General features: G+C 48.0%; 1 protein-coding gene across 1 annotated transcript; it reads left to right on the top strand.

Annotated features, from left to right (window-relative positions):
* Window positions 1-6638: 6638 nt before the first annotated feature.
* On the top strand, window positions 6639-8612 carry MLNR (motilin receptor). Its single transcript, XM_039839227.1, has 2 exons — window positions 6639-7569; window positions 8224-8612. Exons 1-2 carry the CDS (start codon window positions 6639-6641, stop codon window positions 8610-8612), a joined length of 1320 nt encoding a protein of 439 aa, XP_039695161.1.
* Window positions 8613-16010: the final 7398 nt, after the last annotated feature.

Genomic DNA, 16010 nt, shown 5'->3' on the forward strand with positions numbered 1-16010 from the left:
TGTGTCATAATGGACAACGCTATTCACTGCAAACCTGTTTGTAACAGCAAAAGGCTGGAAATTACCTAAACGAGCAACAGTGGGAAACTGGTTAAATAAATTGTGTATCTAAAGCAATGGAATACTATGTGGCTATAAGAAAAAGAATATGGTAGCCTTCCATTTACTGATCTGGAAAGAATGCCAAGATTGATCATTAAGTTAAAAAGCAAAGTGAAGAATAGTGCAGGTACTCTGGTCAGGTGTCCTAGTCTTTAAGTCTCCTGGGTCCAGGCACCAGACAGGTGAGTGAATGAGCCTTCACATGATGCCAGCCCCCGTCTGTCAAGCTACTCCCAGCCATTGGGGTTTTCGCAGCTGAGGTCCTAGACATCATGGAACAGAGACAAGCCATCCCTGAATTCCCGATCTGCAGAATTAGCACAATTAAGTGGTTATTTTAAGCCACTAAGTGGTCTGAAATTGTGTTATGCAGCAATCGTTACTAGAAGACATTGTTCGAATTCCAAAATACAAAGTCCCCTGCCTGGTGCTTACAGGGCTTCTGTTTGTGTCCAAAGGAGCTGGAGACTGGAGCAAAAGCTGCTCCAGGGAGCAAAAGGGAGAGTAAAGGGCTTTGAGGGACAACACTGAAGGAAAATGAGCAAACAAGTTGGAGCAAGTGCTTCCTCCCCTCCCCCTGCCTCCCAGCACTCCTATTAACAAGCCTAACAGGGAACCAGTGGGCAAAGGAGTAGTTTGCAGAATCCCAGAAGGGTGGGTTTGGAGCCATGGACAATGGCCTAAAACCAGCATAGTCACTTTTGGTGTTAGCATTTAAGAGGTGGCCTCCATTTTCACTCTTCCACTACTTACAGAGATGCTATATGATCAAAGCTGCCTAGAATAGCTCAGAACAGTGAGCCAGCAAATGGAGATAACTGCTCTGGACCATTCTCCAGACTTGAAAACTATTCTTGGGGAACAAGAAATAAACGTAAGCTGTTAGCCACTGGCCTTTGGAGGCTGTCGTTTCAGGCAGCATAACATCACCTCTCCTCCGTGCTCACCAGGTGCTCCACCTGCAGATATGGCATTCAGACTGTGCCCTGTTGAGGTCTGAAGGGTAGAAGGTGTTTTTTAAAAAATTGGAAGGAGGGGCGGCAGAAGCAGATTACCCAGAGGTAGTGCTTGTAGGCTTTTCCAGGACTTCTTGCAATTCAAGCAGTTGCATCATAAACAATGTTTATATGTTTTCTTTATTTTCATCTTCATGGAAATGTTGAGATTTTTGCAATTATAGAGCTAAGAGACTCGTGGCTTACGTCTCAGTCTCCTTGACTTTGAGAGCGGCTCAGTGCTCTAAATCTACACATGGCAGCATCAAGACAGCTGTGTTCCTGTGGCTGCTGGGTGCACAAGATGTCACCAACCACATCACATCACAGCAGAGAGAACACGACTAGGAGAGCCCAAGCTGGACCCAGGGCAGGGCTGCTGTATTGTGGGAGCCAGGATAGTCATCTCTGAGCAGAGATTGTCAACTGGGGCCATAAGTGGGTACCGGAATCCCCGACAGGGTTTCTTCAAGTCTTATACCCTCTCCCCAGCCACCGCTCACAGGGACTCACTCCCGCTCCAGCATCTCCTTCATAATTGTTGCCATAGTAGACCTCCTCTCTCCCTATCAGGAGAAACTGGGACCTAGAAAAAATTGCTAAAAAAAAAACAGTTGCAGAGTAACTGGAATCTGTACAGCTCACAAAAGCTTGCCTGGATTCGCTCTGCCATGTCCCTCCCTGCTGTGCAAGAGAAACCTGGGGAGGCCTGAGGCCCCAGGCCAGGGCAGCAGTCAGGTCGTGGAGGTGAGGTTCGGATAGAGCTGGCTCTTGGTCTTCTCTGCCAGGACTTCCCCTTCTGGGGCCAGCTCCGCCATCCTGCATATTATTATATTAGAAGCATTTCCTGGCACCTGGGCTCTAGAGGAGCCAGTGAATCTTGCAAATGAGGAAGAGACTGGCTGTGAAGGCCACGCAACCACTGTGTGAGGAATGACGGCTGTGGGGGGCGAGCAGAGTGGGTGTCCATTTAAAGGTGGCACCTGCTCCTCAGCTGGGATTGCCACTACCTTGGGGAACGTGGGCCCAGAGAGGCCAGATCTTCTCATTTTGAAAGACTAGTTGAAAATCTGGAACTCTGTGTGAAATTTCACAACGGTAAAAGGTTGGCTCAAAGGCTATGAAATGTATCTCAATTGCTGTGCACGTTCACTTTTCAATCTCTGCCTCACAGAGTGTAAAACCTGCGGAGTTTGTACAAGTTTCAACAGGTACATTGCACGTTATGGATATATCCTAATGCTCCTTCCATATCCTTCCATTTCTCCACAAAATCTACTTTTCGGAATAAAGATAAAAGACTCTAGTCGCACAGACTGGAGAAGCAGACAGCACTTCCACTTGCTAGAGGTATGACCTGAGGTAGCTTCTCTGTACTTTAGTGTTCTCATCTGTAAAATGGATGTGCTGAAAGGACTCACATCCTAACACTGCTGCTGAAGCTTAAACAAGTTAATATATTCAAGTGCTTGTAACGGTGCCTTGCACACAGCAATCATTCGCTTTATTTTTATTCAAGACATCCCAGCCTTCCCAAAGCCAACTTGTGAGGCATCCAGCTGGGGCCACCAGCTTATTGGTGACACCAACCTCTAACTTCCAGGGACACAGCCATAGCTGGGCCAGATCTAGACTCACTCCACACAAGGTGGAGCAATACTCACAGGGTAGAGAAGGCAGGTGTCCACATACCTGGCCTACTGAGAATGTCCTCTTCCTCTCATCAGATGAAGTATGAAGTCAGCAAGCTGGTGGAGGACCTTAGAACTACAAAGCAGAAAGCAGATTTAGTCATTCTCCAGATATCTGGTCTCATTTCTTTCTAAAATATGGAATGCCGCATCATTATAATAATCTGCCTTATGGGCCAAGTCATACTTGAGCCACAACATACCAATGATGTAGAAAAAGCCTGTTGTGCATCCATCTCTCCATATCTGTATTCCATCTCAAACTAGATTACCAGTGAACACTTACTGAGCACCCACTGGAACAGAGCACCGTTCTCAACTGCTGGGAATTGTAAAGAACAGAAGTTTATTTGTTCCCTGAGTTAACAAAATATTCTCATTTTGTACCAGGTACAATAGAAAAAGAGCACAGAACACAACAGATTAAAGCCCTGCCTTTCAGAGCACACGATGTTGGGAGATGAAGCGGGACAGAAAACACATAGCTAAGAAAACTAAACAGTAGTAGGTCAGTTGGTAATAAGCTGTAAGGAGAGAATGCAACAGAGAAGTGAGGTCTGAACGGAGGGTGAGCAGCACAGAACAGTCGGAGAGGGTGTAGCTGGCATGGTGAGCCTGCGTGGCACAGGCACCAATCTGAGACCCACTTAGCCCTTCTCAGAGCGGACATGGTGGGTGAGGAAAGGAGTGAGAGGCTGGGGTGACCACCAAGCCATGGAGCGGAATGGAAAAAAAGAAAGAGACTCGGGGCGACAGCCTATGAGAGCCAGGGTGGAGGGGAAGGTGTCAGGGAGTCCCCAGGAGCATCACTGTGTCAAAGAAAGGGACCACAAATTCACTATCTAAATACCTCTGCCTCTGGGGTTAACAGAGCACCCGACGGCCAGGCAGGAAGGTGACACTGAACTAGAGTCTAGCGAATGCCAGCCCGGGCACCCCAGGAACCAGCACAAAGCTGGATGCCCCTCTCCCTTCTGGTTTCATAAGGACTTTTGAGTCACTGGACATCCCCGTCTTATGTACCTTAGCCCCCTAAGGTAAAAGCAGGGAAGTGAGAGGAGGCGGTGGGAGAGGCTATGCATGTTACCCAAGAGAACTGCATACCACCTAGGGCAGGGGTCCCCAAACCCCGAACCACAGATCAGTACCGGTCTGTGGCTTGTTAGGAACCAGGCCTCACAGCAGGAGGTGAGCAGTGGGTGGGTGAGCAAAGCTTCATCTGTATTTGCAGCCGCTCCCCAGCGCTAGCATCACCGCCTCAGCTCCGCCTCAGATCGTCAGGCATTAGATTCTCACAGGAGTATCCGCCCCTGGTGCTAAAAGGTTGGGGACCACTGACTTAGGGAGATTGTTTAATTCATCCAACTGGACTATACTTTACTTGGGCTAGATAATTAATTTTCTCTTACTACTCAGCAAGAGCTCAAGATAAGATTAGATCAACTATAGATGAAGAAATTACATTTTCTCTGCTTAGGGGAGGAGAGAGGAAGAAAAAGTGGAGACAGTGATTACAAAAACTCTTTTGAGGAGTTTTGCTGAAAATATGGAAATGAACCAGAAGAAGGAGAAAATTTGATGATGCAACGGACAGAGAAAATTGCAAGGTGATATAGCCTTGAGGAGCCGAATGAAGTACTGAAGGGGCAGAGCTGGCTTTGGGTACAGGCACCACGCAGCCATTCATGTGTGTGGGGATGGGGAATAAGGGGTGGTGGGTGGATGTGGTGGTGAGAACATGTGGAGTTTCTCTTCTGATTGCTTCTCTTTCTGAGAATCAGAGTGCAGGGTCACTGAGAGTGAGGATGAGGGAAGAGGTACTGGGGGTTGAGGACAGAGATTGTACAAAAGAGTGGCCTGGAGGGTGGCAAAGTGGATAAAATAGGATAAGTATGAGAGTGGCCAGGGAAAAGTAAGTGCCATTCTAGGGGTTGTGAATTTCAAATGAAACAAGTTATTTGGGAGCTAAAAGAATTCTGTTTAGCCAGGGTTGTGATTGTGCGCTGGTCCAGGAGACAAGTATGATGACAACAGAGAAGGCATGAGAGCTGAGGGTGTTTGCCTGGAAGTGATTGGGATCACCCGTGGAGTTTAAATTGGGTAAAGTGAGGGATAAGGAAAAGGGAGGAAGAGCAACCGACTGAAGGTCCCAGTGTGGTTGAAGGATTGTAAGAGTTGAGGTATTAGAGAAAATTAGCTAGAAAGATGAGCACTGGAGGTCAGAAACTGGGACGTCTGAAAGAGATGGAGGAGGACTCCCAGGTCCCGGTCATATAAGGTGTAAGGGATGTCCACAGGAGCTGCTGCCTGAGATGGGGTGGAGGACAAGGTCACTGACAGAAAAGAGAGACTGAGGCATTGCAAGACTCCTGCATGCAGGTGTGAATTTTACCCGGAGGAGTGCCTGAGAGTGCCTCATCAGGGGATAAGGGTGAGTGCTGGGGGAGGAGCTGGAGAGGGCAGAGTCTTCAGAAGTCAGCTTTTAGGATAGCTGGGACAGGTACCCCTCCTGCAAGCTCCAGTAGTGAGAGGACTTCAGGGAAGCATGTCCCCAGGGCAAAGGCAGGTTTCAGTTCCAGAAAGGAGAAGGGAACTTTGGGGAAAGAAGTTGAAGAATGAAACCACAGTAGGCTGGGTGAGGAAACTGCTAGAGGTGTCCATGTACACAAAGAGATAAAGAACTTCCAGAAAAGTTCTAGAGCATTCTGTGGTGCTTTGAGTGAGGACTGCAGAGCCAGAACGTTGAGGGGGCACAGTGGGGCAGTCTGGCGGGACATCATAGGGCCTGCAGACTCTGGAATCTGGCTGACTAGAGTTCAAATGCCAGTCCTGCCTCTTGCTGGCTGTGTGAACTCAGGGGAGCTCCATTTTGCTCACAGGGAAAATGAGTTCTTAAGGACATGAGGATTAAATGGAAAGCACAGGGCCAAACAACACATCCTGAGTGCTCTTGTCATTAAGACCACAACGAATTGACTCAAAAATCAGTTTGAGTCTTGCCCCCAGAATTTGTTCTTTCTGGTGTTGGCAAATACTCTGCTCTTTAAGTTTATAAAATGTTTTGTACATGGGAACAATATAGCACATGTTGAAGTACTCAAACGTGCACTAAGTACTTAAGCCTTGTCCTTTAAGATGAGTATACATGGTCATGCCCATAGATTTCAGAGTTACAAGAGACAGTTAAAATTATTTGGTCATCTCCCTCCACTGCCACTCGCGAATTTACAGGAGAGGCGAACCGGGCTGGGTGAGGCTGGGGACTGACTCGAGATTACTCAGCTGTACAGCCACGACCAGAACCCGGGAGGTACTCCAGAGTCTGCTCTAGACTCCGCTTCTACTCTAGTATTGCGGCAGGTTTCCCGACCGTCAGGACGCAGCCACCACTAGCTGAGGGTTCTTAGAAGGTCCCCTCTGTATCCGACCGACAAAAGCGCCGGCCCTCCGCAGGATGCAGTAACCTAGCTCACCGGGGTTCAGAAATCGCTTCCCGAGACGGGGCGGGGCTGGTGCGAGGCGGCCGCCCGCCTTATTCCAGTTGGAGATGGAAGCGCCCTGGAAAACGACAGCCCTAAGCGAGGGTGCAGGAGTGGGTCGGGCTGTGTCCGGGGGCGGAGACTGCGCGCTCCTGGTGGGGAGCGCCTCGAAGCGGACCCTGCAGAACTGCGTTCCCGCGCGGCGGGGCTCGGGCAGCGTCGCCTCAGCTCGGCAGTGTGGGTAGGGGCTGGGTGCGCGCGGGACCCACGGGCTGCCAAAGCAAGCGCTTCATCCGCCCAGCCATGCGCTAGGCTCCCGACCCCCTCCCCGGGGCGCAGCGGCGCCAGGGAACCCCGAACGTGGCGCGCCCATGGGCAGCCCCTGGAACAGCAGCGACGGCGCGGAAGGCGCACGGGAGCCGCCCTGGACCGCGCTTCTGCCGTGCGACGAGCGCCGCTGCTCGCCCTTCCCCCTGGGGGCGCTGGTGCCGGTGACCGCCGTGTGCCTGGGCCTGTTCGCCGTCGGCGTGAGCGGCAACGTGGTGACGGTGCTGCTGATTGGGCGCTACCGGGACATGCGGACCACCACCAACCTGTACCTGGGCAGCATGGCCGTGTCCGACCTGCTCATCCTGCTCGGGCTGCCCTTCGACCTGTACCGCCTCTGGCGCTCGCGGCCCTGGGTGTTCGGGCCGCTGCTCTGCCGCCTGTCGCTCTTCGTGGGCGAGGGCTGCACCTACGCCACGCTGCTGCACATGACGGCGCTCAGCGTCGAGCGCTACCTCGCCATCTGCCGCCCGCTCCGCGCGCGCGTCCTGGTCACCCGGCGCCGCGTTCGCGCGCTCATCGCCGCGCTCTGGGCGGTGGCGCTGCTCTCTGCCGGGCCCTTCTTCTTTCTGGTGGGTGTCGAGCAGGACCCCGTTGTCGAGGAAGACCCCGGTGTCGACGCGCTCCCGGACCTTAACCGCTCCGCGCAGCTCACTCCACCGGCCGGCGCTTCGCGGCCGCTGCCGCCGTCGCTCCTCGGGTCCTCGCGGGCGCCACCCCTGTCCCCGCCGTCCCGGCGCGAGGCGGCAGCGGCCGCAGCGCTGTTCAGCCGCGAGTGCCGGCCGAGTCCTACGCAGCTGGGTGTGCTGCGCGTCATGCTGTGGGTCACCACCGCCTACTTCTTCGTGCCCTTCCTGTGCCTCAGCGTCCTCTACGGGCTCATCGGGAGGGAGCTGTGGAGGAGCCGGGGACCGCTGCGAGGCCCGGCCACCTCGGGGCGCGAGAAGGGCCACCGGCAGACGGTCCGCGTCCTGCGTAAGTGGCTCTACCTCTGTTCCCAATACACCAACCCTCTGGCTCCCAGGCCTTGGAGCCTCCTCTAGCGACGTCCCCAAGGGCGCCCTTGAGGGTGGGATACCCGGGTCCCCTAAACAGCAGTGATATTCCAGAGCTACTGGGATCCGTGAGCCGGGCTGATCCAGGACGGGTAATTGGAGGCTTTTAAGCCAACTGCCTGTCTCCGTTAGATGCTGCGATTGTGGACTCTCAGAGGATTCTAGAGAAGACAGGGTAGATCACATTAAGCTAAAATTTCTATACTTAATGTTAAGTTATTCTGAAGGTTAAAGTGAACCATGTCCATACAAAAAAAAAAAAAAAAGGCTATGCAGACCCGTTGCAGAATTCTTTTCAAGGGAAAGTAGAGAACATGCCTCTGAAGTGGCTGTGTGGAAGAAAGCCTGCCAGAACAGCTTGTTCCTTCTGCTTTATGTCTAGCCCTGAAAACACATATATGAGCCAAATATGCCGCTTTAAAGCAAATATCGATGCTGTCTGAAGCATGGTAGTTTTCTGGGGTGAGGATTTGGCTAAGTCAAAGTTTTATCTAATTTGTTTTGCTGTTACTGCTTCTGGTGGATTTGTTTTCCGGTGCTTTAGCTAATTCTGGTCTTGTGTCTTGTTTTACAGTGGTGGTGGTTCTGGCATTTATAGTTTGCTGGTTGCCTTTCCACGTTGGCAGGATCATTTACATAAATACAGAAGACTCCCAGATGATGTATTTCTCTCAGTACTTTAACATTGTTGCGTTGCAACTTTTCTATCTAAGTGCATCCATCAACCCAATCCTCTACAACCTCATTTCAAAGAAGTATAGAGCCGCTGCCTGGAAACTCCTGCGGGCGAGACAGTCCACACAGAGAGGTTTCTGCAGAAGCAGAGACACCAAGGGGGACACGGGAGGAGACATGGCTGATTACACGGAGACCAGCGCTAATGTACTGACACCTGCCGCCAGCACAACCAAGCAAGTCGCTTCCTACCACAGTTCTGGAACTTCAGAGAAAACAGGTCTGTAGGGAAATAAGGACTGAAAGGAGCGAACCGATGCTATTATGAAGAGTTGGAAAGAGTGGTTGACATTTTGCAAATTGGCCAGCAACCTTGACAGCATGATTTTTTTTTCAACCAAGGTATGAAAAGTGAATATACCAATCTTTCTAGTTTTCCTTTCACGTACCTCCTCAGGGACATTCATTTTAGCCTTATGAAATCTCACATCACAAAATGTGCTCTGGGGAGGTTTTGCAAGTCTTCGTTCTCCTAGTCTTTGGAAAGATGATTGATTGCTCATTTTACAGTTAATAAGTGATACAGAGAGATGCTGCCATACAAATGGTTGCCTCTGAGATCAAAGGTATATTTTGTTTTTATGTTTTGGATATAACTGTAATCGTGCATATACAAGGAACCCGGGATAATGAAAGTTTTGATTCAAGAAATTATTGCGAGGAAAAAAAAATCACTTCTTCAATTAAAAAAAAAAAACATAAAAATCTGTGGAAAAAATAAAATAAATCATATATCTATTTAAAAAAATCAGGGAGTGGGACTGATAGTTTCAATCTTCTAACTACATGGTTGGCTCCTACCGATAACCAGTTCCTACCCTTGGGTGGGGTCCAAAAGTCAGCTCATTAAAATAACAAGAGATACCATTGTTCTCATCACATAGGAAATTTCAAAAGGTTTGGGAGCTGTGAGCTAGAAAACTATGGCTGAAGACCACATATAGCTAAGAAATATATATTTCAGTCATGTGAATGATCTGGGGAAAGAGTGAAGAAACAAATGAGTCACTATTCTGAAGCTAACAAAATGACTTAAATCAGAGCGGGCTGAAGCATGAGGAATCCATTTTATCTTACTTTAACTAGCCTAAGAACTTAAACTCTTGAACTTTTCAGTTGTGCATCAAAGCTTGGATGTCGATAAATCCTACAGATAACCCTCCGAAGAATGTGGGAAAAAATGTTCGATTTTCCATACCACCAGATATCTGGAAGATTACCATCTCAGACCAATCCAGACCTTATTCTTCTCAAGAACGTGCTTTTTCACAAGCTCATGAAACAGAGACCAAAAGGATGATTGCCAGAGGGTAGGGGGATGGGGACTCGTACCTGAGCAATGAAGAAGACCTCAGCGACCTTCAACTCACCTGATGGGGAATAGGTGAAAAAGGTAAAGGGGAATATAGTCAATAATATTGTGACAAGTTTGCACGGTGACCAATAATCACTAGAATTAGTATGGTGATCACATTGTTAGCTATACAAATGTCATATCAATATGGTACACCTGAAACTAATATAACTAATATAATATTGTATACCAAGTATACTTAATTTTTTTTTTAAGTTTAAAAAATGCTTTTTACTATAAAAACTCTCAACTTTTCTTTTTCTTCAGAACACTCTGGGTATTCCCAAGTTGCAATTTGCTTAAGACCCTTGAATAAAACTTTGTCATTTAATTCTAAAAAAAAAAAAATTATTAAATGCTTATTTATGGCAGCAAAAATGTTTAGAAGCAAATGAAAGGGTTTCTGGGCAAAGGGCAATGTTCAGGAGTCCCACCTCTCTCCCGGCTCAGAGCAAATTGTAAAAAGCACAGTACCCCAGTGCAGAACTACAGTGCATGAGCAACTGTGCTGCAACCCCCTTCTCCCTGAGACAGCCCGGGGGCTTTCCCAGTGCCACTGACCATGAGGTGGCAAACCTGGGCACTGAAGCCTGAGGGCAAGGACCTGTAGTAAGACTCGGCTTCCTGACAAAGTGACATTTATAAAGAGCTTTAATATGCTTTCTTTGCCTCAGCTTGGTGGGTAAGTGTTGTCATCTTTCTCATATGGGACATCACCTGTAAAACTCGTAATCTTTTAGCAGGAAATGATATGAGACATCTCTTGCAGAGTTCTTAATTTTTTTTAGTAAGACTAGTTAAGTTTTCTTTCCTCCTTTCTTTGGTAAAAGGCCTTCTTCCCCAAATCCAAACAATGACCCCGAAACTGGTAACTCCGGGACTCTGGCTTTTGATAAGGGTCATGGAAACTGGTAACTCAGGGCCTCTGGCTTTTGATAAGGATCATCGGACCATCATGCGGGAATGGCTCTAGGTCTTGGCAGGATCTTTAGAATCTGAAAGGAAAGGGGACTAGGTCCTGGCAGGATCCTTAGAGTCTGAAAGGAAAGAGGACTTTAGAACAAAGGTTGTTTTTCTTCTTTAAGAAATATGTTAACCAAGCCTGTTTTCCTTTACTCGCTTAAAAGGCAAATCAGTAATAGAAAATAATAGATAAGTGATTTAAATAACAAATTTATATCTTCTTTTCCTTGTCTAGGGACTGAGGCGGCATTTCAGCAGGAAACCCAAGACACTGCCATGACTAAGGCAGAAAGGGAAAAGAGCTCCATGAAACCCCAGTAGGCAGGGACAATGACCCTTCTCAGCAGGAAGCAGATACGGAAGAAACCTCCCATCCGTTAATATCCATACTAGTAATAAAGGGGTTCATGGCTTTTAGAAAAGAGTTAGGTAGCAAAGTTAGATAGGGGGTTTCGGGTATGCCTGCAAAGACACTGAGGTCATCCTATTTTAGAAAGGGTCCACCCCCAGCCCCCCCACAGTTAAGCCAGAAGGCATTTTTGGGCTAAAAGTAACTCATACCAGGAAACAAGTAGGCAGAAAATTGGGTACTGGTTTAAGCCAATCACTCAAACCTGCGCAATGAAGACCCCAACGACCTTCAACTCACCTGAGCCTCATTATACCGTCATTATGATGCATATGTCCGGAAGTTCATTAATATAAGAGACTGAATTCTGGGAATGAACATGCGCAGAAAGCAAATGATGACTCACTGAGTCCTGTCGATCTTAATTGTCAATCAAAGAAGCCCACTCCTCTAAGAAAAGTGACCACCCGCAGCAAATAGGGATAAAAACCCCGAAGGCTTTGTCACCAGGCCTTATGGGCCATGCTACTCTTGCTCGGGCCCGCTTCCACATTTGGAAGTGTACTTTCCCTTCTAATAAAGCTTTTCTTCTCTACTGTATTTCGGTGTCTTGCTCAATTCTTTGTTCAAGACATCAAGAACCTGGACAAAGCGCCAGGAGAGGATCCCGGCTCTCCGGTAACAATTCCTGTTTTAGTAATAATGGGACTGAGTCTTAGATTTCCCAAAAAGGAACTGACGGGTCTGAGTAAGAAGTCCAAGCTTTAAGATTCTTACCTGCTCCCACCCCCGGAAGCTGCCCTTACTGAAAAACACGAGTCAGTGGATGTAGTCAAGGGAGAAAGAGAATGTGTTAGACATTCTGACCAACGACTCTGTAACTTTGTTTTGTTTTTCACAGTTTAAAACATAAACCTGTTTTCACAGGTCCTCATGCACGACATGGTTTGGGTAACTGGCACCCCTGAGCGTGGGCAGGGCACAACTTGGTCAGTTGTAAACTGCAAATGGCGAATTTATAAAGAAGGGTAGCTCAATATGTTGACAAAGTTCTGTTGCTTCGTCATTTGATTAACCAAACACAATGATGTCTCCAAGTCCCCTTGAAGTGTCTTAGCTCCCTGTCCCTGCCCTGCCTTGCCCTCCCCAGAACAGCTGTGAAGAAGTGTCTCTCTCATCTAGACATGTTTCTCCCAGCTAGTGGAAGAAGCTGAGAGCTGTCATTTGGAGCAGCAGTCCCTAAACTCTTCTGCAGATTTTCGAGGATTATTTGAAAAAAGGATTCTGTGGTCAAATATGGTAAAACAAACAAACAAACAAACAAACAAACAAAAAAACCACAGTATACTGTGCTCTGTCCCAAGAGTCACACCTCAAAATATCGTGCCCGAGGCTCTGAGAAGTTGTTTCACCCAGCATGTCCTTGACTTATTTTATCACAGAACTGACTTCCCAACCTTCCTCCTTAAGAGTCCTATTACACCTTGTGTGCTGAGGTACACTGCTGGGACACTGATGTAGGCTTCTCAGGGTGGCGGTGCCAGCCTCGTGACACTGTCACTTCTCAGCCTGGTAGCACTAAGTAGGGACGGGTTGGAGCTGCTGCCACACAGTCTTTCTGTTATGGAGTGCCTGCCTGGGCAGTCAGAAGTGGCTTCCCTATGGAAGGTCATGGTTAAGATCCTTGCTGGTATTTTATTATAGTATTATATTTTAGACATTTAGATATTTAGATATAGAAGCAAAGACCTCTCCTTTGAGCTTTCTTGTTCAGATTCCTGGAAAGAAGGATTTACATCATATTTTTCTGTGACCTAAGTGTGTTCCCGGTTGTGGGCGTGGGGAGGATCACCCTTTTTCCTCTGCCGCAGGGTCCCTGAGACGGAGCGTCTGAGCCCATCCTTCTAGTGAGTGCATTGCCGTACGATTGCTTTGAAAATGCTGGTCTCACCCATTAGTGGATGTGAAATCAGTGGAGCGGGTCATATTTTCCTTTAATGGGAAGGAGTGGGCCAGAATAGAATAGAGAAATCAGCACATCCTGTAGTGCAAGAGTAACTCAGATTGTGAAACTTTTGTTTCAGTTATATATTGGTTGCTGTCTTTCCTGGTTTACAAAATAAAATGTTTTCCTACTGTGCGTCATGGTCAAAGGTATTTGAAAAATTGTTCTAAAATCTAAAATTGTTCTCTACCTCAGCAGAAAGCATCTTTTTTCCTGCATCGACAACTGGCTGTCAAAGCAGAGGGGAATCCTGGGAAGAGCGGGGCAGCCAAGTCAGGGACCACTGCAGAGGGACAGTGGGCTGTGGTTTTCAGTCCTGGGTCTTCCTCCTCCCCGGGGTCCGTATCACGGAGACTGTGCCCCAGGAACACCACCTGCACTAGGCAGAGACATGTCCTGGTGTCCCTACAAGGTCGTCTTCGAGTCCCTGTCTTCTGCAGGCCAACACTGCTCGTGTTAAGTGAGGCATCAGCCTGGGGGCAGGGTTTGTATTTCATTCATTCAACTGGCAAATATTTTACCAAGCAATTGCTAAGTGCTAGATGTGTATGACAAAATACACTAGAAAAATTAGCTCATGTCATGGTGTCCAAATCAATCAACTTTTTAATGCATTTTTCGGTTTTAAAGATGTGATTGCGTCTTCTAGACTAACCACAGACTCAGCTCACAAGTTAATACCAGCACTTACTTCAGATGGACCTGCCGTCGGGGGAGCATTATCCACACCGACGTTCTTTCTCTTTTCTATGTGAGTCATTTTCACTGTTGAAGGAATTGTTCAAAGAAGCAGCTCTTAGGAACCAAGAGTCCCCTATACTAGGTCCTTAGGGGACATAAGAGCAGCATGTTCATGATGTCTAAAGTTTGAACACGGCCTCTCCTGACCATTTCTACTCATGTAATAGTAACATTTGCCAGAATGTGGAAGCTTTTTGTATATGAGTGACGGTGATTGTTCAGGTTGAGTGTTTTAAGCAGAGCTTTAAAAAGGCTTTTCTTAAACATAGATGTGAGGCAATTTTTAATTGTGAGCCAACTTTCTAAAGATTCCAAAACATAAATATTACATATTACATAGGCCCTGGTCAGCTATGGGCAACCTTCAAATGCCAGCATTTCCTCTCCTGGGAACACAGAAACATTGTCACTGAACAAGTGTGTGCTCCATGGGATGCTTTGTGGCCAGTTACTCAATGTGTCCCTCGCTCTGCGTAAGCTACAAGGAAATGGCAGAGGCTGACTCCACTTGCCATCTTCTTAGGAAAATAGCACATTCCTTTTGAAGAATAATGGACTCTTGTGTAATGAGGGCTACAAAGTGCCAGCCAGACCAGGAGAACTGAGTGTGAGCCGGAATCTCTTTTATGCCATTGGTACCTTGTATGGCAGTGGCTGCTTCCCAGAGTTGGTAATTTGCTCCCTAAGGACAGATCATGTTTTATTCCCGTTGGCATCCCTTGCCCAGGTAGACAATGTGTGTCAAGCTCAGCTGGCTGCGAGGGAGGGGACAGAGATCTTCACCCCAGTGGATAGGCAGAGATGGAGCCCTGGGCCAGCACAAGGGAAAGCATAAAACAGGAGCAAAAAGGGCACACATGGACAGAAGGAGTAGGAGGAAGAAAAGAGGGGGAAGGCAAGGACACAGATATCACCAGGAGCCGGGGCCTGCAAAACGCCCCCCACCATGGTGGGTGGGGTAAAGCCTGAGCCTGGGAGGCCATTTGGGGCCAGTTATTTGCCCTAATCCAGGAATAGGGCACTCATGGGTTAGTGTGGTGACACTACCACATTCAACACCTCCCATGGCCAAGACCTCTAGCAATGTGGCCTCGGAGCAGCAAGCGTCCCTTTCCACAGCCTTAATCCCCAGCCCCAGGCACTCTCACCTGCATCTGTACCAGCTGTACCCCGCCCGGGCCCAGGCAGGCCCATAGAGGAAAGAGCCACAGTTTGTCCTTTCTTTCTCTCATCTTTGCAGTGAGTGTGCAAGTTCTGAAAATGTTCTACTACTTGTGATGATAGGGATGATAGGGATAAGAATGGATTTGAAAAAGCTAAAATGTGCAGGTTATAAGATTATAATGTTTTAATTTTGCTGTAATGGGTATACCTGTTCATAACTGGAACGCAAATAGAGCCAAACCTGATCTTTCTTTGTTTCGCTCTTACTCTCACAATAATTCATTACTTGGCCCTGTAGAAACTGTCTTTACCCTTCCCTCCAGATTTTTATTTCCCACTCGAATTTTCTAGAGCCGTGGTTCTCAAACTTCGGCATGCATAAGAATCACCTGGAGTGGGCATTAAAATACAGATTGCTGGGCTCCATTGTGAAGGAGAGACTGTTCCGTGACATGACCACTGTCTGTCCCGAAAGCTGGACTCGGGCCAGAACAGAGGTTGCTTTCCATAACCCCCACCCCCTACCCAGAAACTGTCTAATGGTAATTGATGCTCATTCTGACATAAGTCAGCACCCTTTCCCCACCTCCTGCTACTCTCTGGTTCCTGAACAGGTTGTTGTCCTGACCTGGCCACGCATGTCAAGTAGCATCCACGTACTTGTACAGTGACTGTCCACCCCTTTAGCCTGTCTAATTATTTTGGTGCCCGCCAAATGCATGGGGATCCATTTTGTATTACAATCATGCTTCCCAAGACATGCCTCCTATGTAAGCTTCCCTTAGTAAACTCTGTTAATTACCAGGCTGGAGTGGCCAGCCTTTTTCTTTGGCCTTTCCTTGCCCTCCACTTGCAGAGGTAGATTTTCAGTCTCAGGGCTTTTCCCTGAGCTGTGTGTACCAACATTTGCCCCCAGAGTTTCTGATTTAGTGGGTCTGGGGTGCGGCCCAAGAATGTGCATTTCTCTCAAGTTCCCTGTGATGCTGATTCTGATGGTCTGGGGACCACCCTCTGAGAACCGCTACTGTAGCTTGTTGCTACAGAGAATGT

Source organism: Pteropus medius, unplaced genomic scaffold, assembly GCF_902729225.1.
Source record: "Pteropus medius unplaced genomic scaffold, Ma_sr-lr_union100, whole genome shotgun sequence".
NCBI lineage: Eukaryota > Metazoa > Chordata > Mammalia > Chiroptera > Pteropodidae > Pteropus > Pteropus medius.